The 24,334-nt window shown below is 42.1% G+C and overlaps 1 protein-coding gene across 1 annotated transcript in view; it reads left to right on the top strand.

Annotated features, from left to right (window-relative positions):
- LOC126248682 (facilitated trehalose transporter Tret1-2 homolog) overlaps positions 1-24,334 on the top strand; it is a 308,477-nt gene that overhangs the window by 224,729 nt on the left and 59,414 nt on the right. The window contains exons 3-5 of the mRNA XM_049949949.1: positions 3,281-3,416; positions 6,546-6,731; positions 8,160-8,258. Coding sequence (XP_049805906.1) covers positions 3,281-3,416; positions 6,546-6,731; positions 8,160-8,258 — 421 coding nt within the window. The remainder of the gene's footprint in view (positions 1-3,280; positions 3,417-6,545; positions 6,732-8,159; positions 8,259-24,334) is intronic.

Here is a 24,334-nt window from a genome sequence, read left to right as displayed (position 1 = left end):
GATCAGTTCTTAACAATTGAAATCGGGACTCATCTGACCAGGCCACGGTTTTCCATTCGTCTAGGGCCCAACCGATATGTTCAGCAGCCCAGGAGAGGCGCTGCAGGCAATGTGCTGTTAGCAAAGGCTCTCGCATCCATCCATTGCTGCCATAGAACAGCCACACCAAGTTTCGGCGCACTGTCCTAACGGATACGTTCGTCGTACGACCCACACTGATTTCTTTGGTTGCTCTACGCACTGTTGCTTGGCTGTAAGCGCTGACAACTCTACGCAACCGCCGCTGCTCTCGGTCGTTATGCGAGGGTCGTCGGCACTGCGCAGTCCGAGGTCAGAGGTAATGTCTCAAATATAGTATTCTCGGCACACTCTTGACACTGTGGATCTCAGATTATTGAATTCCTTAACGATTTCCGAAATGGAATTTCCTATGCCCTAACTCCAACTACCATTCCGCGTTCAGTCTGTTAATTCCCGTCGTGCGTCCACAATTACGTCGAAAACCCTTTAATATAAATCGCCTGAGTAGAAATGTCAACTCCTCCAGTGCACTGCCCTTTTATACCTTGTGTTCGCGATACTACCACCATCTGTACATGCCGCACGGGGTAGCCGCGCGGTCTGCGACGTCTTGTCTCGGTCCGCGCGGCTCCCCCCCCCCCCCCCCCCCCTGTTGGAGGTTAGAATCTTCCCTCGGGCATGAGTGTGTGTGTTGTCCATAGCGTAACTTAGTTTAAGTTAGATTAAGTAGTGTGTAAGCTTAGGGACCGATGACCTAAGCATGTTGGTCCCATAAGAGCTTACCACAAATTTACAAATTTTTACGTCTGTACATGTGCATGTCGTTATCCCGTGACTTTCGTCACCTCATTGTATAGCGGTCCTCTGCTGCTATAGCTGACTATGGTCGACAGCCTCCTCTCCTTTGGGCAGCAATACCTCCAGTTCGGAGCACTCCCCATTCATGTCACACAATACCAAACTCCTCGGCTACACTCGCCACACTTCGGCCTTCTTCCAGTTTCAGATAATTCTTCACTGTACTAAGTAACCCAGATGTTGTCTCCGGCCCATTTTGTAATAAAGAACACCACCACAGTACACCGTAACTGCTCGCTGATTCACACACTGTCTTCTCCATTTCCTTCAACTACCTCTTGTTGCGGGGCGAGCCCCATTTCGCGCAACACTCACGCTGACCTCATACCATGTGACGTCTAACTTTGCGTGCACAACTGGGAGGCCTCTGGTAACATGCTATCGCACTTTCATTAACTTCCACGGCGAAGTTAATATGTTACGTTACTTTATCTAGCTCGCACCTGATGGGATACCAGTTCGATTTTGCACAGAGTACGCGAAAGAACTTGCCCCCCTTCTTGCAGCGGTGTACCGTAGGTCTCTAGAAGAGCGTAGCGTTCCAAAAGATTGGAAAAGGGCACAGGTCATCCCCGTTTTCAAGAAGGGATGTCGATCAGTTGTAGAATTTTGGAACACGTATTATGTTCGAGTATAATGACTTTTCTGGAGACTAGAAATCTACTCTGTAGGAATCAGCATTGGTTTCGAAAAAGACGGTCGTGTGAAACCCAGCTCGCGCTATTAGTCCACGAGACTCAGAGGGCCCCAGACACGGGTTCCCAGGCAGATGCAGTGTTTCTTGACTTCCGCAAGGCGTTCGATACAGTTCCCCACAGTCGTTTAATGAACAAAGTAAGAGCATATGGACTATCAGACAAATTCTGAGATTGGATTGAAGAGTTCCTAGATAACAGAACGCAGCATGTCATTCTCAATGGAGAGAAGTCTTCCGAAGTAAGAGTGATTTCAGGTGTGCCGCAGGGGAGTGTCGTAGGACCGTTGCTCTTCACAATATACATAAATGACCTTGTGGATGACATCGGAAGTTCACTGAGGCTTTTTGCGGATGATGCTGTAGTATATCGAGAGGTTGTAACAATGGAAAATTGTACTGAAATGCAGGAGGATCTGCAGCGAATTGACAGGGAATGGCAATTGAATCTCAATATAGACAAGTGTAATGTGCTGCGAGTACATAGAAAGAAAGGTCCCTTATCATTTAGCTACAATACAGCAGGTCAGCAACTGGAAGCAGTTAATTCCATAAATTATCTGGGAGTACGCATTAGGAGTGATTTAAGATGGAATGATCATGTAAAGTTGATCGTCGGTAAGACAGATGCCAGACTGAGATTCATTGGAAGAATCCTAAGGAAATGCAATCCGAAGACAAAGGAAGTAGGTTACAGTACGCTTGTTCGCCCACTGCTTGAATACTGCTCAGCAGTGTGGGATCCGTACCAGATAGGGTTGATAGAAGAGATAGAGAAGATAGAGAAGATGCAACGGAGAGCAGCGCGCTTCGTTACAGGATCATTTAGTAATCGCGAAAGCGTTACGGAGATGATAGATAAACTCCAGTGGAAGACTCTGCAGGAGACACGCTCAGTAGCTCGGTACGGGCTTTTGTTGAAGTTTCGAGAACAGACTTTCACCGAGGAGTCAAGCAGTATATTGCTCCCTCCTACGTATATCTCGCGAAGAGACCATGAGGATAATATCAGAGAGATTAGAGCCCACACAGAAGCATACAGACAATCCTTCTTTCCACGAACAATACGAGACTGGAATAGAAGGGAGAACCGATAGAGGTACTCAAGGTACCTTCCGCCACACACCGTCAGGTGGCTTGCGGAGTATGGATGTAGATGTAGATGTAGAAATGGCGACGGAGGAATCAATAGTCCACATTCGTTGTCTGGATATTAGTGTGTAACTGAGACAATCGTAAACACTTTTTGCGATATAGCCATACGCTGCATAAATAAATAAGTGTTAAAGGTGATGATATTAAGTATCACTTATTCAAGAAATATTCTGTTGTTATTGGATGGTATATGACGTTACTTCTGATAGTTACTGTCGCCGTTGGATTATTCTGTCTTATGACCGTCCAGTGGTTCTCATCACTAATCAACACGTCAGTCCAGACTTGTAACGCTACTAAATTTTTACGAAATTTTCTACTTTCGTGATAGAAATTTAAAAAAAATCTCTTTCTTGTTGTCTGATCTCGTTAACAAGGAAATTAATGAAAAATGAATGCACTAGTAGGAGAAACCATGGGGTAACTGCTAAATACGTATTCGTGATAAGTGTGATCTTTATAAGTGAACTGCAATTTATCAGTTACACCAGTACTGTAAGTGAGAATGATGTGTTCTTTCTACTTGTGCTGATATCTCCGGTCTTCTTTCAGATATTTGCTACAGCTGCCGCTATGTCGTTCCACATAGTTGTCGGTGTTTCACTGGCATTTTCTGCTATACTAGTACCAAGTATTATGAAGGAAGCAGACGAACTTAATATCTCTAAATCACAGGCATCGTGGCTTGGTAAGCATTGTTTTTTTCTCTCCTACTACAATAGAATCGTAAGTAGTGATAGAAAATAAAATATTTCGTTTAGAGAACATTAGCCTCTTAACTAGACGTTGTTATTGCGAAGAACATTTCAAAAATTCTAAAATATCCTTTAATTTTTTTTTAAATAGATGAAAATTCTTCATGGCGGCATTAGCTTTATATAGGCAGCTGTATATAGGCAGCTAGTGCGGCCTTGAAGAATTTCCATTCACTTTCGAAAAAATTTTTAAAGGATTTTTTAGAATTTTTTGAACCTTCTTCCCAGTAACAATGTATAATATAAGCTGTGGTTACCCTAACTGTAAAATAGCGTGCTTTTAACTACAGTTCCTGGTTATTAAAGAGATAGTTAATTGTAACGCCTTGGTACTTAATACAGAAAGAGAATTGCAAATTCTCAGTACAAACGAGGGTTGGAACTTTAACAGTGACAGCTATTTATTTAAAATTTATACAAAACAGATACATGTTTCAAAGTTTTGCTGTCCGTCAAAGTAGCCACCAGCATTGTGTATAGCCCGTTTCCAGTCGAAGTAGTAGGATACTCTTAGCAGCTCCAGTTGTGATGATAATTGGTTCAATGGTTCAAATGGCTCTGAGCACTATGGGACTCAACTGCTGTGGTCATAAGTCCCCTAGAACTTAGAACTACTTAAACCTAACTAACCTAAGGACAGCACACAACACCCAGCCATCACGAGGCAGAGAAAATCCCTGACCCCGCCGGGAATCGAACCCGGGAACCCGGGCGTGGGAAGCGAGAACGCTACCGCACGACCACGAGATGCGGGCGATGATAATTCGAGTGGACGATTTACCGCCCGATGAATCTCTGTAAAAGCTCTGAAGCGAATGCCATGAAGTGCTTCCTTCAATTTAGGAATCACGTTGAAGTCACAAGGACGTATGTCCTAGTGTGTGGTGAGTGGTACAGCACTTCTCAGCTCCAACGAGCTAACAAATCAGTCACAACTTGGGTACCGGTATATGCGCTCGAGCATTATCCCGGAAAATGGTGGGCGAGTCCTGCAGAAAGTATCGCCGCATCTTTCTTTAAGCTGTTTGTTTTTGGAACACAGCCTGCGACCAGCTGAGTGAAAAAGCGGCTACACTTTTTGCATCATTTTGCAGGAAAATGCTCGGGCGCATTTGGCGCAAGTTGCGACTGATTTGTCTGGGGCTGGAAAGAACTGTGCCTCTCCTCACACTCCGCAGACTTAAGCCCTTGTTCCTCCGACTTGATTCCTAAATTAAAGGAAGCACTTCTTGGCGTTCGCTCCAGAACTGCTAGAGATTCGTCGGGCAATAGACCGCTCCACTCGAACGATCAACACAACTGGCGCTGCTAAGAACATGTATCTGTTTTGTAAAGTTGTAAATAAATAGTTGTCATTATTAATATTCCAACCCTCGTATTTTGCCAGATTTTTGATGAAGATTTCTGCTTTCAAATGCAGTTTATGAACTGGGACGTAGCAGAATTTGTACAAGGTTACGTCACAGCGGTTCCTTTAAACAAGGTCTCCGTGCATCTTTACTCAGTGAAATAGGTCCCCTTTGCCGTTTATAATGCTTTCTCTCATTAGCAGCAGCCTGTTTTGATCGTTGCTGGTTCTTGACTGCTTTCCTACTTCCCAAAGATTACGATCATTACCTTTGTGCAATAAGAATTATGCTGCACGTTTCCCGCTGTCGTCTGCATCGTTTACATTAGGCTATCATGGACATGGTTTCATATCGTGGGGTATCCATAAAGAATTTTTTTAACTCCGTTTGCCCTCAGCTCGTCTAACTATATGCCCAGGCTATTTTTCATTTTTATGGGTCTCATGTCTTTTCTGCTGAGCGACGTGGCGTAGTGGTTCCGACACAAGAAAAGCATTCAGAATGAACGGTGTTCAAATTCACGTGGCTGTTGACATAGCGATGAAATCGGACCATCTCCTTCATCTTTTTCTTGGCTCATTTGCTGACGTACCTCTCTCCTCTTGTTACCTTCAGTGCGAAAACTCCAAAAAGTTTCGAGACTGGATTAATAAAAAATAGAGAAAAGTTAAGATAGCGGTTTTAATGCTACATACTCTCTGGCCACTTGCTTACAACTTACAGAACGTTCATACAACCATGTGAAAGTATCAGAAAACTTCCTCTATGGGATGTTGTTCAACTTGGGCTCACACTGACTTGAATGTCTGGTGTGTCGTCAAAACATTGGCCCTTCATCCGAATTTTTTCACTTCGTCACTTTGTGTTCGGAACAGTCCGCATTTTGCAGTTCAATGAAGTCGCGGTAGCCGTCCACGTGTCGTTGTTTTTATTCGGAAGTCAGTGTTCGGGACAAACTTTGCACACACTTTTCTCGTCTTGAACACTCTTGTTCACAACTGACTGGCCGAACGCACATTTATTGTTGACAGTTGTTAGTTTAAGCTGACACCGTAGTTACTGAGCTGTCATCGCTTATACGCCAAGATTAAAATCAGCCTCAGAACTTTTTGGCCAGACGGTGTACTTCTATTAATATTTCGTAGGTCTGTTGTCAATTTTCGATGCTTTTCGAATTTAAGGTCGATGTATCATTGCTGTGAATTAACACAGACTGTGTTCAGTAGTTGTAGGCTTTCCATTTCATGCATAGAGAAAATTTGCTTTTGAATTCCCCATTCAAGTTTTCAAATGAAGTCCAACTTATGTTCATTCTTGTTACGTTTCTGTTACCACAAAATTTTAACGTTCATTTTAGCTTGCATATTGTCACTTTGACACTTCATAACAACATAAATTTTACAATGATTCAGCACTTGCGTTACATTAATTACCATTTCTGTACTAAATTTTGTTTTATAATTAGAATGCTCTGAAGATTGCTTTTATTATGTTTTCTCATTTGAAAGTCCAAATTTGATGGAAATTGAATAAAAAGAACGAAATAACAAAATTAAAAAATTAAGAAACGAATTTTGCGTTAGAAACTATCCTGTGTCATGGAAGTAACTTACGTGTAACCTGTTCGAGGTTTGCATTGCATTCTATCCCAGTATACTTGGTAAATCTACCAAAAATCTGCACCATTGATACTAATCTATTATAATCTTTCAGCCAGTTCTTTAGTACTGTTTGTGCCGGTTGGAACAATGACAGCTGGCTGTCTTATGGAATCATATGGTCGTCTCAACGCAATCAAAATGGCAGCTATACCTTCTATAATAGGCTGGGCCTTAATCGGAAGTGGGCAGAGTTTCGTGCCGATACTTGTTGGAAGAATGTTAACCGGCATAGGCACAGGTAAGTCGTAGTACGGTAATATTCGCTATACTTTATGTATTTCCCTGATATTCCCCCAAAACATGATACCGTCGTTGAAGAAATTCCCTGCCGAATTTATTATTGCTTTCGTTCCAGAGATAAATTCAAAAACATGTTTGTCTACTAGTATTTTCTCACATTAACTTATTTGTTCAATATACTACCAGGCTGATAATAATAGCATATTTTCATTGCCAGGTTAAGCGCGCTCCCGGACATAAATCATTTTAATATTTCTAGGACTAGATTGTAATACAATTTTAGTTAGATCAACTCTTCCCGCGGCTATAGGATGATTTTTCTTGATGGCCGACAAAAATGTCCCTCAGGTGTCCAATAATCCCACAGTACTCGTACTTCACAGATGATAGGCAGCATTAGAAGTTCAGGGCGACCATAATCATATTACTAGATAATAATTACAGTTTATTTGCTACTCTACTGTTGCCAAAATCGTCTTCTAAGTCATGACATAGATAAAAAATAACTGCGGAGCAACTACATAAGTATATTGCCATGTGTTATGCTCTGAAAATAAATCATCTTATGTATGATAGCATACCAAAATTAGAAGCTACAGTGTGAAACATCCTACGTCATCTTCATATTTTTTTGACTCTTAAAAATTGCAGCAAATAAATTTATAACTAATTTAGTCCACCCTGATCTAGTAAAGGAATTTTTCAATGCCACATAAAGAGTATCGTTTTAATATTTATGCCTGTAGACTTTAAACTCACAATTGTTTTTTTGGAAGCGGACTTTACTACACAAGAGATAAAGATCTCACAAAGATTACGCTGCTCTTCTTTCACGTTGTTACGTACGTTTATCATAATTAATATTATGTGTTACGGGATAAGTGGTTCAGTCACTTCAATTCCCGCTCTAAACACACCAATAAAGTACTGAAGCTGCTGCAAAGGGTTATTTGTAACTCCAAATTGTGTGTGTAATCCTACTTCATTTGAAGAACTGTCTCTTCATAATATATTCCCTTCTCCACTGGGACACCTAATTTCCTGAACAATTATTAGCTTCCGTCCCCCTCCTGTCTGTAATGGTCTTACAGTGGTTCTCAGATTGAAGCTGCTTCTCTCTAGCTGTATACTGATCAAACGTCAAAATTTGTAACCTGCAACATGCCTAACGTAAGGCTTCCGAACATCAACCTCGCATCACTATCTTTCTCGGATTCGTTCATTTCTGCGTGCACATTACTCTAAAGTGAAATATGTCATTCTGAAGTAACACGTAGCAAAAGTGATAAGGTGGCAGCGTATCGGAGTGCTAATTGATGTACGAATCTCTCATATCCCAGACTGCAAAATTGTACCCTTGTACGCTAAAAAATAACTCTTTTTATATTGTTCTTACTCAGTATTTATGACTGGTCATGAATTTCAGGTATGGGATCGAGTCCAGCTGTTGTCTACACGACAGAAATTGCAAAGCCAGAGATCAGGGGAGCTTTGACTTCAGCGGGAGCAACGCTTGCATCACTTGGTACGATTGCGCACGCATTTCTCTAATTATTTCTTTGTACATTACGTTATACGCACTTACGCAACAACATACTACATGAAGTTGTTACTAAATAAGTTTAGGATGTGACTGACAGATGACAATGTGAATATCCTTAACTTTTTGTGCATTCTCTCATAAATACTAATAACAGACAATTAAATAGGATGTCTTCAGTAAAGCGTTTATTAACAGCGTCAGCAGATCTTCTCAGAAAATTACTGCAACTGAAAATAAACATCTGTAAACGATCCAGTAAACCTACCTGACGATTAAATTTTAGACTGACAGAATGACCCAGATTAAAGGCAAAAGGGAAACAAAGTACTGCCATCCAGTTTTCATTACACAACAGACGGAGCGTTAGGCTCGAGTAAAAGCTGCTAAGTGTTTGCCTAAGACTAGAACTGGCCACATTTAAGTGAGTATACTTGGTGAATTGATTTAATGCATCACACATGCTCTTTCCGTTGTTGCTGTTGTTGCTGTTGTTGTTGTTAACTTCTGTCCGAAGACAGCTTTCCACGCTCATGTATTCTATGCAAGACTGTTTATCTCTACATAACTACTGCAACTACTTAACCGATCTACTCATCGAATCTAGTCTTCAGCTCACTTCGACAGCACAAAATTTCAGTAACTTCTACTCTCTTCTTGTTTAAACAGTTTGTCGCCGGAACTTTTTATCTGTACCATTCTTAACTACAGACAAATATCTTCAGAATAGATTTTCTGACTCTTTTATATTCTGTGTTAACAAGATTCCCTTCTTCAGAAACTCTTTCCTTGCTATTAGCGGTCTACATTTTAGAACCTGTCTACTTGGTCCATCATCAGTTATTTTGCTCAAACCCTAAACTAATTCCATAGGCATCACATTATTTAATTTGAGAACATTACTCTTGTTTTATTTTTGATGATATTTATCTTATAATTTTAATTAATATTGTGTTTATACTGGTTGGTGGTGAGGAGGACAGTTAGTTATTAGTATTTTATTAATGATCTCATTCATAATAAGCCGTATCACAGTCATCACAGTCGCTCAAAAAAGTTATAATTAAGCTTTACTTGTTTAATCAGAATCGGACCATGGCTCTCCTTGTCCGCAGTCTCGAAGATTCGAAGCGATCTGCAGTCCTGTGTAAATAAAATGTCTTGGTTTTCTTGCGTTGCGTAGTCAGTCGGGAAACCTCAGATCAAGCGGAAAGTTTGCTTTGATAGAGTTTAATTATCCGATGAAATAATGGAGCTCTTGGATCTAATAATTGCAGGTTCGTTTCCAATTCATCGGAAGTTCCCTTCTGATTACCAACGAAACGACACCTCCGTGCAAATTTCCAATTAGAGAATACATATATGTAATGAAATTCCTTACACGCCTTTGATGTAAATGCTCAGTATATATTCTCTTGATTAGCATACAATATATTTTCAATCTCTTTCTTCCAGTAATCTCGATGGCAAAATTACAATTATTCAATGCGGTTATTCGGCACGGAGAAGATCCTAGAAGTCCTCTCAATACACTCCAGAGAGAATATTACAAAGAGTAATTATGAGCTCATGGAATAGTAATAGTACTGTACTACTTTGCGCATCGATTCTGCTAGTATATAGATGGTCGAGTAGGAAACGTAATTCACTCATAGAATTGTGCCGGGATAATTAGTAGAATATAAAGAGATATTACAATCTTATAGCCTCTTTTCAAGATAGTATCCGTTCAACAGCTGTTCCAAGTTTCTTGCCGTCACTGACAGAATTACAGTGTCGCGGCAAAACCCAAAGTTTTATTTTTTCTTCTTGAACTTTTATTTCCTTTCAAAGTTTTGCGTTAATTCACTTTATTGTTTCCTCAATATACGGATTTAATTGAGTAACATCGGGAATAGTCTACAAATGAACTGCAACTACTACATCGCTTCTTTGTCCTTCGACTCTTACAAACGCAGTCTGGTTTCTTACACGTTTTAGATAATCTGTCGCTCCTGTATTTTACCCCTGCAGCCTACAGAATTTCATAAAGTGCATACCGTCATCCAAATAAAGATACGCCTAGATCTCGGCAGAGTAGCTTCCTTCTCGACACGTCTCAGCTGTGTTTTATTTGTCCAACGTCGGACTATGCTTTCTCTCATAATGTCAGTATTAAGGTGTGTCCACACGATGCTTTTTTCTGTTAAATGATACCACTGGATTGACCCACAATCCATAAAACTCCAAGTGTAACATACCCACTAAGAATTTAAATACCCGATAACACCCGATCCAAAGAAACACTGTCATGCATGTGGGGATTCGCTCTACTCAGGATCACAAATACCACAACTTTAGCTTGGATGCTACGAATGGATATTTTTTCATTTATATATTTATTTAACCTGATCAGGCCCTCTCTTACATCGGATCAGGGTTTCACACATACAGTACCTCTTTTCACACATCATAGTTACCTAAGAAATAACAGTTTCAATATGAAAAGTAGTATTCAAATGATGTCCGGTCGTGGTAGCTGAGTGGTCAGCGCGATGGAATGTCATTTCTAATGGCCCGAGTTCGATTCCCGGCTGGGTCGAAGATTTTCTCCGCTCAGGGACTGGGTGTTGTGTGGTCCTTATCATCATCATTTCATCCCCATCGACACGCAAGTCGCCGAAGTGGCGTCAACTCGAAAGACTTGCGCCAAGCGAACGGCCTACCCGACGGGAGGCCCTAGCCACACTGCATTTCCATTTCCATTCAAATGATTTGAGTGTCTGTAGTAGCTGTGTGAGAAAATAATACTGACTATGAACTAATAAAGATAATATGGCAGTACTTGTACTACTGCTGATGCTGCCACTAATAGTGGTAATAATAATAATAATAATACGATCTTGCAATGCCTATGTTGTTCACAAATGATATGCGATGTTCCTTTGGACATGCATATTTATCCGCCGGCAATGGGCAAGTGATTTTCAATTAAAATGTCTCCCCTGTACGAGAATATACATAATGGATGAACGAGTGAAAGTTGTAGACACATGGTTGACGACATACGGAAGTTTGGGTCTGGTTGTGGGGCGTGCTCGGATAGCCAAATTGCAAGGCTGCCCACTAGAAGACCTTGACTGGCTACGCTAGAAGCGTGGTGGCATGAAGTCGACATTCCACGGACTTCTGTTACAGCATTCTGCGGGAATGTTCCACACTGCCGCATTCTCCCGCACGGCAGACGATGGTAAATCGCCCCAAGTCTCAGATCATCACCCTCACACGCCGCCACCTTGAGGGGCTGTCGTCAGGGCGCGCTCAAGACAGAATGGCTGAGGAGGGATCACCCATTATTGTATCATTGCAGAAAGACGACGCCAGCGACGGGCCTTGATCCACGTTGTCACAACAGGCGACGGACGATGTCTAGGTACTCAGCGCAATATAGGGAAAGTCCTTCACGCCCGCTACACTAGGCTGTACTCGGAAAATCGCCATCCCACGAAGGTGATAGCGGAGGTCTCTCAGCTCACTTTTCGCACGATCACCCTGGCTGCGGCAATGGATGTAACAGAGCGAAGCAGACGGGAGCCTTCTGGGGTTCTACCGAGCTTCCCATCAATTGCTGGAGCCAGCCTGGACATCTGCCGGAACTACTGTCTCCCACGGTGCCGCTCGCTGTAGCCTTCGTTGAAGGACTGATCGTACTAATACACAAACTACGAGGAGGATCAAGGTTCTGCGATTATCGCCCCTTGATCTTGCTTAACTGTGACATGAAGATTTTCGCTCGAATGTTGGTGGCACGTCTCAAGCAGACGGTCCATTATGTCGTTTCACAGGACCAGGCATCATTAGGAGGCGATCATAACACCCACACTGCACTTTGTCGGTATCGTTACATGCCTGCACTTTCCAAGGCTCGCCAAATGTCTGGGGTCTCGGCCTCCCTCGACTTCAGCCACGCCTTTGGAGGGATTGACCACGCGTTTTTGACAGCGATACTAGGACAAATGGGCTACCCAGGCACTATCGTAGAGGCGCGACGTCTAGGGTGTTGTGCAATGGCCGTCTCACGCCGCCGATTCTGATCCAGCGCTCTGTGAGACAGGAGTGTTCTCTCTCAGCGATATTGTACGCCTTCACATTGGAACCACTGTTCTGCGGCCTCCGACATCGCCTGGCAGGGCTGACATATGGTTTTAATTTTATCCTGAGACTTAGCTATTCTATCTGCATACCACATACTTTTTGCCTTCCTAATAACACTTTTAAGCACATTACAATACTGTTTGTAATGGGCTGCTGCGTTTAGATTTTGCCTGTTTCTAACGTTTTGATATAATTGCCTCTTTGTTCTACAAGATATTCTTATCCCTCTAGTCAGCCACCCAGGCTGCCTGTTTGTGCTAGTACCCTGTTTTGAACGTTCTAACGGAAAGAAACTTTCAAAGAGCACGAGAAAAGTCTTGAGAAAAGCACTACTACTCATTTGCTCTCCTGTTCCACTTGCAAATATAGCGAGAAGAAACGACTGTTCATATGCCTCCGTACAAGCCCTAATTTCTCTTATCTTCTTACCCTTACGAGAAATTTACCTTGGCTGCAGGAGAATCGTTCTGCAGTCAGCTACAAATGCCGGTTCTCTAAATTTTTCAGCAGTGTTTCGCGTAAAGAACGTTGTCTTCTCTCCAGTGACTCCAATTTTCGTTCAGGAAACATCTCCACAATACTTGCATGATGATCGAGACTAGCGGTAACAAATCTAGCTGCACGCTTTTGAATTGCTTCGATGTTTTTATTTAACCCGCCGCGGTGGGGATCCCAAACAAACAATCAGTACTCAAGAATGGGTCAAACTAGTGATCTATACGCAGTCTCCTTTATAGATGGGCTACACTTCCCTAAAATTCTCACAATAAACGGAAGTAGACCAATCTTCTTTCGCAAGACCATTCTGACGAGCTCGTTCCATTTAATATCGCTTTGCAACTTAACGCCTGGATATTTAATCGACGTCACTGTGTCAAACAGCACACTGCTGATGCCTTATTCGAACATTATGGGATTATTTGTCATACTTATCACCATTAACTTGCATTTATCTACATTTAGAGCAAGCTGCCATGCATGACAACGGGTAGAAATTTCGCCTAAGTCATCTAGTTTCCTCCTATAGTCGCTTAACGGCGGCTCCTTCCCTTTCCCCACAGTATTATCAACAAACAGACGTATATTGCTGTTCACCCTGCCCGTCAGACAATTTATGTATATTGATAATAAGAGCGGTCCTATCACACTTCTCTGGGACACTCCTGACGATACCCATGTCACTGATTAACATTCGGGACACTCCTGACTATACCCATGTCACTGATGAACATTCGCCTTCGAGGACAAGGTACTGATTCCTATTACTTAAGAAGTCTTCAAGCCACTCACTTATATAGAAAAATATTCCGTATGCTCGTACGTTCGTTAATGGTCTGCAGTGGGGCAGCGTGTTAAACGTTTTGCGGAAATCTAGGAATATAGAACATGCCAGTTGCCCGTGTCCATGTTTTGCAGAATATCGTGCGAGAAAATGACTAGCTGAGTTTCGCACGAGCTATGCTTTCTAAATTCGTATTGATATTTTGTGGAAAGAATCTTTTCAATCTCAAGCAAATTCATTATATTCTAATTAAGAGTATGTTTAAGAATTCTGCAGCAAATCAATGTAAAGCGATTTGGTATGTAATTTTGCGGTTCCATTCTCTTACCCTTCCTATATACACAGGAGTCACGTGCTCTTTTTTCCAGTCGCTTGGGACTTTCGAAAGGTTCGCGATAAATGCAAGCTAAGTAAAGGACCCATGTCTCTGTAAAACCGAACAGGAATTCCATCCGGTCCTGGCGACTTATTTGTTTTTACTCTTTCAGATTCTTCTCTTCACCAGCGATATCTGTTACTATGTCCTCCTTGCGAGAGACGCGACGCGACAGTCAACCGACGGAAATGTTTGTACGATCCTCCAGATTACTTAAACGCGGAATTTAAAACTTCAACTTTCCTTTTGCTATCTTCTATTAGCACTCCAGACTGGTCAACGAGTGAGTGGACAAAAGCCTTAGACCCGCTTTGCTGTTTTAAGTAGGACCAAAATTTTCTCGGGTTCCCGTCAAGTTCTTTCGCTCAGTTATGGCGATGAAAGTTGTATGTTTTGCTCGTCGATATTTTTAGAGGTAAACCTGAAAATAAACTACAATAATACACACGTTTTGTACGATTAAGAGAACAGTCCTGAACAAAATCAGGAAAGAGGCTGTACTTAAATTCTGTAACACTATGACTGTACATTTACTGCTCTATCGATCAAAAATAGACTTTAACTACCAAAGTATCACAGACAATTGAATTGCCAGAGTGAGACTTATAAGACCTATTTCAGCATACAATTTCCGGCCATACTGATTTAGGTTTTCCGTGATTTCCCTAAATCGCTCCAGGCAAATGCTGGGATGGTTTCCTTCAAAGGGCACGGCCGACTTCTTTCCCCGTCCTTCCCTAATCCGATGAGACCGATGACCTCGCTGTCTGGTCTTCTTCCCCAAACAACCCAACCCAACCCAGCATACAATTTAGAAGATCAAAAGAGGAGCAGTGAGATAAGAGAGGAACTCCATGCTTTAGAAATAGTAAAAAATCCCACAGTATAGAAAGGAATGGCATCACCATCTACTATATATGGATGTCAGCTGAATACCAAGGAAAACCTTCGAATACAGCCCCAAGAGTAGAAAAAGGGCTGGACGACCACGAAGAATGTGGAGTGATTAGTTTCCAGTTGCCTGGTTTCGGAACAGGCAAAGATGTCTGACACGAAAATGTACGTAGTAATGATAACAAGGTAATAATCTTTTAAGACAAATATAGTGAGACTGAAAAAGGAATGTTACGTAAGACCAAGCTGACAGAATTGTAGAACCTAAAGCTGTAAAAGCGATGAAGCCAAAACTGTTAATGGCGTGCTGCAGAGTAACGACTAAAATTTATAGCTTGTGAAAAACGTGTTTATATATGAGTTCCAAAAAAAATTTATCCGTGGCGGGAATTTGGTGGTTATCATTTGAGTTTAGCCAGTGATGGACAAATGACAGCGTGAATATCCCTAACTGCTTGAGCATTGTTCCATAAATTGAAGTGTTAGCTCCGTCCGTACAAGGGTTGGACAAAAATATGGAAACACCGTGAGAAATGTACGCTTGAACATAAATGCAGATGCTAGCCAACCCTGCAGGTTGCGACACTGTATTTGACCACGAGGGGCACCGTGCAATACCCTTAATACGTTTCAAGTTTCAGTTGTGGTCAGAACAGTGCTCTGTGTGTTCGTAAGTGCATTATGTCGGAGCAAAGTGAATTCGAACATGGGCTAATTGTTGGTGGTCGGATGCTGGGCGATTCCGTAGCTAAGGCAGAGGAAGCATTAGTTGTCTCAAGAGGCGCCATATCGAAGATTTATACCGCTTACGGGGAAAGCGGAAAAACATCAGCTAAGATACAACGCGGACGAAAGGGCGTGCTGGGTGACCGTGACGAACGGTCGTTGAAGAGGATTCTGCCGAAAAATAAGAGGACAGCAGGTGCAAAAGTAACAATAGAAGTGAAAGTCGCGCACGAGAACCCTGTCAGAACCAAAAAAACACGAAGGATCTCTACAAATAGGGAATTACAGGGCGGGCTCGATTTTTCAAAACCACTCGTCAGTGATGAAAATACCCGTAAAAGGAAAAGGTGGTGCCGAAGCCATACAACCTGGACTGTGGGGCAATGGAAGAAGGTCATGTTGTAGGACGAGTCTTGCGTCACACAGTTTCCAACTTCTGGAGGAGTTTACGTCCCAAGAGTGAAACATGGCGGGGGTTCAGTGATGATTTGGCAACCATTTGTGGTATTCTATGGGCTCTATAGATACTCGTCACGGTCACATTATTGCTAAGCATTAGTTTACCACTTTGGCCGATCAGGCCGATCCCATGGTTCAATATTTGTTCCCCGTTGGTGATGCTGTTCTCCAAGAGGACAGGGAACGTATTCACACTGCTCGTATGATCCAGGACTTGTTTTGTGAGCACGACGATGAATTGTCGCACCTCTCTGGACACCACATTCGCCACCCACAGTCACCAAACCTCAATATTATTGAGGTTCTGTGGTCTACTTTGGAGAGAAGGATGTGTGATCGCTATCGACCTCCATCATCGTTACCTGATCGTGCCTTATTTTGATGGAAGAATGGTATAAGATTCCCTTGAAAACCATACCAGCCCCGTATTTATCCACTGCGAGACGACTGGAAGCTGTTTTGAATGCCATCAGTTTTCCTACTGCTTATTAAGCATGGTAATGTGTCGCGTTAAAGAGGACCTCATGGTTGTTATCGTGGAATGTGTTGGAAAGTATGCAAGCTTTATTAAATCCATTATAATACTGACAAGCGAAGAGCGTGACCTAGAACGCACGGAACCTCACGAAAATGTGCTTAGAATATAAAAAGCTCATCCTAAAAAAAGTGGTATGAGCCTATCGTAAGCGAAACTGCGTGTGTATCCACGAGAGGCAACTGGATAATAACCCACTCAAGGTCTAAGAAAGTAACTTTGGTAACGTGAAGAAACAAAATGAAAATACACCGAACACAGCAAACATTGCTAATCTTTTGTTGTGTAATTGGTTTGGCAATGTAAGCTCTATGTGAGAAAGACAATATATTTTGTGAGACCATAACGTCAAAAACCACAAGTAACGTTACACTGTCATCAGTTCATCATCAGACTTCATTCTGTAATATATAACCAACCCTTCTGCTCCGAAGTACAAGCCTATGTTACAATATGCTTGGCAAAAGGCAGTTTACGGCAATGATATACCAATATCACCCTTTGAAAATGTATTTATTTTAGCGTTTAATACTGGACTGCTTGAATGCATAAGCGATGTTGAATGTGAAAAAATGGCCGTGCGTATTGTTCTGTTCATCTTTGCTTTGACCACTTCATTGAAATCCTTCTGCTACACATTGAAGACTGAATAGCTGTGCAACAGTATCAGATCAGTTGAAAAGGTTTGTTGGTCTGACAGCGTAATTATTTTAAGTAGATTGAAATATAGTAATAAATAATAACACTGAAATATGTGTGCCTTTTGTCCTTTTATATTGATATTTTGTTCCTTCGCATTACTAATTTACCTCCATTTAACCTTGTGTAGGTGATCACTGAGATGTCACTCGAGATAAGACGCGCAGTTTTCGTGCGACTGGTTCATACCACTGTTTTTGGGACGAGCGATTTACACTACTGGCCATTAAAATTTCTACACCACGAAGATGACGTGCTACAGACGCAAAATTTAACCGACAGGAAGAAGGTGCTGTGGTATGCAAATGATTAGCTTTTTCAGAGCATTCACACAAGGTTGGCGCCGGTGGCGACACCTACAACGTGACATGAGGAAAGTTTCCAACCGATTTCTCATACACGAACAGCAGTTGACCGGCGATGCCTGGTGAAATGTTGTTGTGATGCCTCGTATTTATTTGTTGTTCCGTGGGACCAAATTAAGGAGAAGTCTCCATGGTCATGGAACGAGTCAATACATGGAATTATAACTCGATAGTAGAAACAGATAAAATGAAATATAAAAAACATATTCAGGCGATAAGTCTTAAGTTTAAATAAAGAAAATCTACAATGTAACACTGGAATTTGCGTAATTTTTTAGCTCTTCCAGGAGCTCCTCAACAGAATAGAAGGAGTGAGCCATGAGGAAACTCTTCAGTTTAGACTTAAAAGAGTTTGGGCTACTGCTAAGATTTTTGAGTTCTTGTGGTAGCTTATTGAAAATGGATGCAGCAGAATACTGCACTCCTTTCTGCACAAGAGTCAAGGAAGTGCATTCCACATGCAGATTTGATTTCTGCCTAGTATTAACTGAGTGAAAGCTGCTAACTCTTGAGAATAGGCTAATATTGCTAACAACAAACGACATTAAAGAAAATATATACTGTGAGTGCAATGTCAGAACTCCCAGACTATTGAATAGAGGTCGACAAGAGGTTCTCGAACTTACACCACATATAGCTCGAACAGCCCGTTTTTGAGCCAAAAATACCCCTTTTGAATCAGAAGAATTAACCCAAAAAATAATACCATACGACATAAGTGCATGAAAATATACGAAGTAGACTACTTTTCGTGTTGAAATGTCACTTATTTCAGATACTGTTCTCATGGTAAATAAAGCAGCATTTAGTTTCTGAACAAGATCCTGGACGTGGGCTTTCCACAACTATCTATCCGAACGCCTAGGAACTTGAACTGTTCCGTCTCGCTCATAATATGCCCATTCTGTCTGATCAAAATATCGGTTCTTGTTGAATTGTGAGTTAGAAACTGTAAAAACTGAGTCTTACTGTGATTTAGCATCAAATAATTTTCCACAAGCCACTAACTTATTTCATGAACTACATTATTTGATACTGTTTCAATATTACACACAAGATCCTTCACTACCAAGCTGGTGTCATCAGCAAACAGAAATATTTTTGAATCACCTGTAATACTAGAAGGCATATCATTTATATAAATAAGAAACAGCAGTGGCCCCAGCACCGACCCCTGGGGAATGCCCCACTTAACAGTGCCCCACTGGGACTGAACATCACCACCACTCTCAGTATTGCGGGGAATTACCTTCTGCTTTCTGTTCTTAAAGCAAGAGGCGAACCAATTGCAAGCTACTCCCCTTACTCCATAATGGTCCAACTTCTGCAGTAATATTTTGTGGTCAACACAGTCAAAAGCCTTCGCTAAATCAAAGAAAACACCTAGCGTTCGCAACCTTTTATTTAATCCGTCCAAAACCTCACAGAGAAAAGAGAATATAGCATCTTCAGTTGTTAAACCATTTCTAAAACCAAACTGTACATTTGACAGCAAATTATGTGAATTTAAATGCTCCAGTAACCTTGTATATACAACCCTCTCGATAACTTTAGCAAACACCGATGGCATAGAAATAGGTCTAAAATTGTCAACGTTATCCCTGTCTCCCTTTTTATAAAGCGGCTTCACTACCGAGTACTTTAATCGGTCAGGAAACCGACCACTCCTAAAGGAAAAGTTACAGATATGGCTAAGTACTGGGCTAACATACATACAACATTACTTCAGTATTCTGCTAGATACCCCGTCATATCCATGAGAGTTCTTGGTCTTTATTGATTTAATTATTAACTCAATCTCCCTCTTGTCAGTATCATGGAGGAGCATTTCAGGTAACAGTCTCGGAACACTTTCTTCTAAGAGCGCTATGTGATTCCCTGTTGGAACTAGGTTTCTATTTAGTTCACCTGCTATATTCAGAAAGTGATTATTAAATACTGTACATATACATGACTTATCAGTAACACGGACATTCCCACTACACACTGATTCTATATCCTCGACCTGTCTCTGCAGACCAGCCACTTCCTTTACGACTGACCATATGGTTTTAATTTTATCCTGAGACTTAGCTATTCTATCTGCATACCACATACTGTTTGCCTTCCTAATAACACTTTTAAGCACCTTACAATACTGTTTGTAATGGGCTGCTGCGTTTAGATTTTGCCTGTTTCTAACGTTTTGATATAATTGCCTCTTTGTTCTACAAGATATTCTTATCCCTCTGGTCAGCCACCCAGGCTGCCTGTTTGTGCTAGTACCCTGTTTTGAACGTTCTAACGGAAAGCAACTTTCAAAGAGCACGAGAAAAGTCTTGAGAAAAGCATTATATTTATCATCTACTGTATCAGCGCTATAAACATCTTGCCATTCTTGTTCCTTGATAAGGTTTACAAAGGTCTCTACAGCAACTGGATCAGCTTTCCTAAACCGTTGATAACTATATTTAACATGTGTTGCCGCACAAAAATCTTTTAGAGTTATCATTTGTGCATCATGATCTGAATGGCCATTCACCTTTCCGACTTTCATAAAGATCGGATTGTAGCCTATCGCGATTGCGGTTTATCGTATCGCGACATTGCTGCTCGCGTTGGTCGAGATGCAGTGACTGGTAGCAGAATATGGAATCGGTGGGATCAGGAGGGTAATACGGAACGCCGTGCTGGATCCCAACGGCCTCGTATCACTAGCAGTCGAGATGACAGGCATCTTATCCGCATGGCTGTAACGGATCGTGCAGCCACGTCTCGATTCCTGAGTCAACAGATGGGGACGTTTGCAAGACAACAACCATCTCCACGAACAGTTCGACGACGTTTGCAGCAGAATTTACTACCAGCTCGGAGACCATGGCTGCGGTTACCCTTGACGCTGCTTCACAGACAGAAGCGCCTGCGATGGTGTACTCAACGACGAACCTGGGAGCACGAATAGCAAAACGTCATTTTTTCGGATGAATTCAGGTTCTGTTTACAGCATCATGATGGTCGCATCCGTGTTCGTTGACATCGCGGTGAACGCACATTGGAAGCGTGTATTCGTCATTGCCATACTGGCGTATCACCCGGCGTGATGGTATGGGGTGCCATTGGTTACACGTCTCGGTCACCTCTTGTTCGCATTGACGGCACTTTGAACAGTGGACGTTACATTTCAGATGTGTTACGACCCGTGGCTCTGCCCTTCATTCGATCCCTGCGAAACCCTAAATTTCAGCAGGATAATGCACGACCGCATGTTGCAGGTCCTGTACGGGCCTTTCTGGATACAGAAAATGTTCGACTGCTGCCCTGGCCAGCACATTCTCCAGATCTCTCACCAACTGAAAACGTCTCTGGTCAATGGTGGCCGAGCAACTGGCTCGTCACAAGACGCCAGTCACTACTCTTGATGAACTGTGGTATCGTGTTGAAGCTGCATGGGCAGCTGTACCTGTACACGCCATCCAAGCTCTATTTGACTCAATGGCCAGGCGTATCAAGGCCGTTATTACGGCCAGAGGTGGTTGTTCTGGGTACTTATTTCTCAGGATCTATGCACCAAAATTGCGTGAAAATGTAATCACATGTCAGTTCTAGTATAATATATTTGTCCAATGAATACCCGTTTATCATGTGCATTTCTTGTTGGTGTAGCAATTTTAATGGCCAGTAGTGTACATTCTGAGCGTATCTGTATGTGGGTCTGAGCGTTCGAGGCCACGCTCTTCCCTTGTCAGTCCACAAGAACTGAAAATTCTTCACAAATTGGTCCTGTTTTGAGGTGTTGAACTCGGGCTGCTCTGTCTGGTTAAGGGAGTAAAACGAAGTGTTCAAGCTCGTATTTCACGATCCGTGAAACAATCTCAGCATGACAGACAGTGCGGGTAAAACTAAGATTAGTTCATATGGGCCAAGAACGCTGTTGTTTTGGGCGGCGGTGTTGGATCTCTGCCGGACAGCACGTTCTTCGTCTCACACACACACACACACACACACACACTACTGCTCTCTCACAGGCGCTGTACGGCAGCGGTGCTTTGCAATGAAACACTATGTCGTGGCCACTGTCTCGTCAGAAAGCTGCAATGAGACGTTGATGTGATACGCGAAACTAACCGGGGGAGTTCGGAAACTTACGCGTCTTCCTGTAACTGTCCATCTAATCAATTATTTATTTTCCAGTCAGACGGCAATTAGTTAAAAACCAGATTTTGAACGTCACCTAAAAATCACAACACTAATCACTTTGACAAGGTCAGGAGGGGCTTTCGTCTCTTTATTTCGATAAAGTACGAAAAACGTAAATCAGCGTCGTTATACAAGGATTTGAATTCGATCCATTCTAACCACTGGAACATGATTTAACTGCAATACTACCACGCTATGAGTACGTCGCAGTTGTTATGAACAGAAGTGTTTCAGGTAGCTTGACACCCACTCTAAGAAAAAAAATTGAAAAACAATCGGTTAATGTTGCGTGAAATGACTTGCCTAAAAGTTAGAAATAAAATAGATTAGAGAAAATTTAACACACGTCATTTGCTGTAGATGATTTCGGGCATAACTCAAACACGCGTCAAATGTTTATCTAATTAAATTCAAATGGCTCTAAGCACTATGGGACTTAACATCTGAGGAGGTCATCAGTCCCCTAGACTTAGAACTACTTAAACCTAACTAACCTAAGGACATCACACACAGCTATGCCCGAGGCAGGATTCGAACCTGCGACCGTAGCAGAAGCGCGGTTCCGGACTGAAGCGCCTAGAACCGCTCGGCCACATTGGCCGGCATTTCTCTATCTGTTTTACTTCTTATTTTTAGACAAATCACTTCACAAAACATTTGACCGATTTTTTAAAAAAAAATATTTATTTTCAAGTTTTGTTCAGAAAGTATGATCTTATTAACATCTCATTTGCTTTACTAGGATCTTCCAGTCTCTAAATGTCCTGAATTTGCCGCGCCGGATTAGCCGAGTAGTCTGAGGCGCTGCAGTCATGGACTGTGCGGCGCGGAGGTTCGAGTCCTCCCTCGGGCATAAGTGTGTGTGTTTTTGTCCTTAGGATAATTTAGGTTAAGTAGTGTGTAAGCTTAGGGTCTGATGACCTTAGCAGTTAAGGCCCATAAGATTTCACACACATTTGAACACATTTTTGTCCTAAATTCAGTACCTGATTCGAAGCAAAACATTTTCACAGTTAAATATCACACCACTGTAACCTTTTATGCGCAAAATAGCTAGGCCTTGAAAAGATAAACTGTTCGACACCTCAAGTGTTCTCCTAGTGGCTCTTTTTCTCGAAACGTCCTTTTTTACCCAAAATAACCGGGTGTTGAATAGATAAGACACTACATTTGCATAGCTAAAATAGATGTTCGTGAAATATTGCAATTGCTCCTCAAATCATTAATAAAGTTCTTCTTAATTACCATAATTATGTCACGCAATCACATACTTTTTGCAAAACTAAGCCTTATGCTGGCCAACGTGAGACCTCAGTTATCCATTTCGCGTTCTTCATTAGCTAGGAGAATTCGGATAAAAACCTATTATGTAATTTATAGGGAGTTTGAAACGTTGGACCAAAGAAAAGAAATTTGTACGTGAAATTAAAATGGATGAGCAATACCGTTTTAGCTGAGGCCAACTCTCCTCATCCATGGTGTCCATAGCGAATTAAATATCAATGAAGACTAAATAAATCAGGCATAAAGAACTGTAATTTACAAGTCACGTTACATTAGAACAATCATTCGGGCGACACTGGTTCAAAAATGGCTCTGAGCACTATGGGACTTAACTTCTGAGGTCATCAGTCCCTAGAACTTAGAACTACTTAAACCTAACTAACCTAAGGATATCACACACATCCATGCCCGAGGCAGGATTCGAACCTGCGACCGTAGCGGTCGCGCGGTTCTAAACTGTAGCGCCTAGAACCGCTCGGCCACCCCGGCCGGGGCGTTCCAAAACATCCCAAAGGTGTTCTATAGGATTCAGGTCAGGACTCCGTGCAGGCCAGCCCGTTACAGGGATGTTATTGTCTTGTAATCACTCCGCCACAGGCCGTGCATTATGAACAGGTGCTCGATCGTGTTGAAAGATGCCAATTGCCATCCTCGAATTGCTCTTGAACAATGGGAAGCAAGAAGGTGCTTAAAACATCAATGTAGGCCTGTACTGTGACAGTTCCACGCAAAACAACAAAGGGTGCAAGCCTCCTCAATGATAAACAGACCACTCTGTTCAAATGTGTGTGAAATCTTATGGAACTTAACTGCTAAGGTCATCAGTCCCTAAGCTTACACACTACTTAACCTAAATTATCCTAAGCACGAACACACACACACCCATGCCCGACGCTGGCAGATGACGTTCAACGGGCATTCGCCATACCCACACCCTGCCATCAGATCGACACATTGTGTACCGTGATTCGTGACTCCACACAACGTTTTTCCATTGTTCAATCGTCCAATGTTTACGCTTCTTACACCAAGCGAGACGTTGTTTGGCATTTACCGACGTGATGTGTAGCTTATGAGCACCCGCTTAACCATGAAATCCAAGTTTTCTCACCTCCCGCTTAACTGTCTTAG

Source organism: Schistocerca nitens, chromosome 3, assembly GCF_023898315.1.
Source record: "Schistocerca nitens isolate TAMUIC-IGC-003100 chromosome 3, iqSchNite1.1, whole genome shotgun sequence".
NCBI lineage: Eukaryota > Metazoa > Arthropoda > Insecta > Orthoptera > Acrididae > Schistocerca > Schistocerca nitens.
The sequence above is the reverse complement of the archived record's forward strand: the minus strand, read 5'-3'. Positions and strand labels throughout refer to the sequence as shown.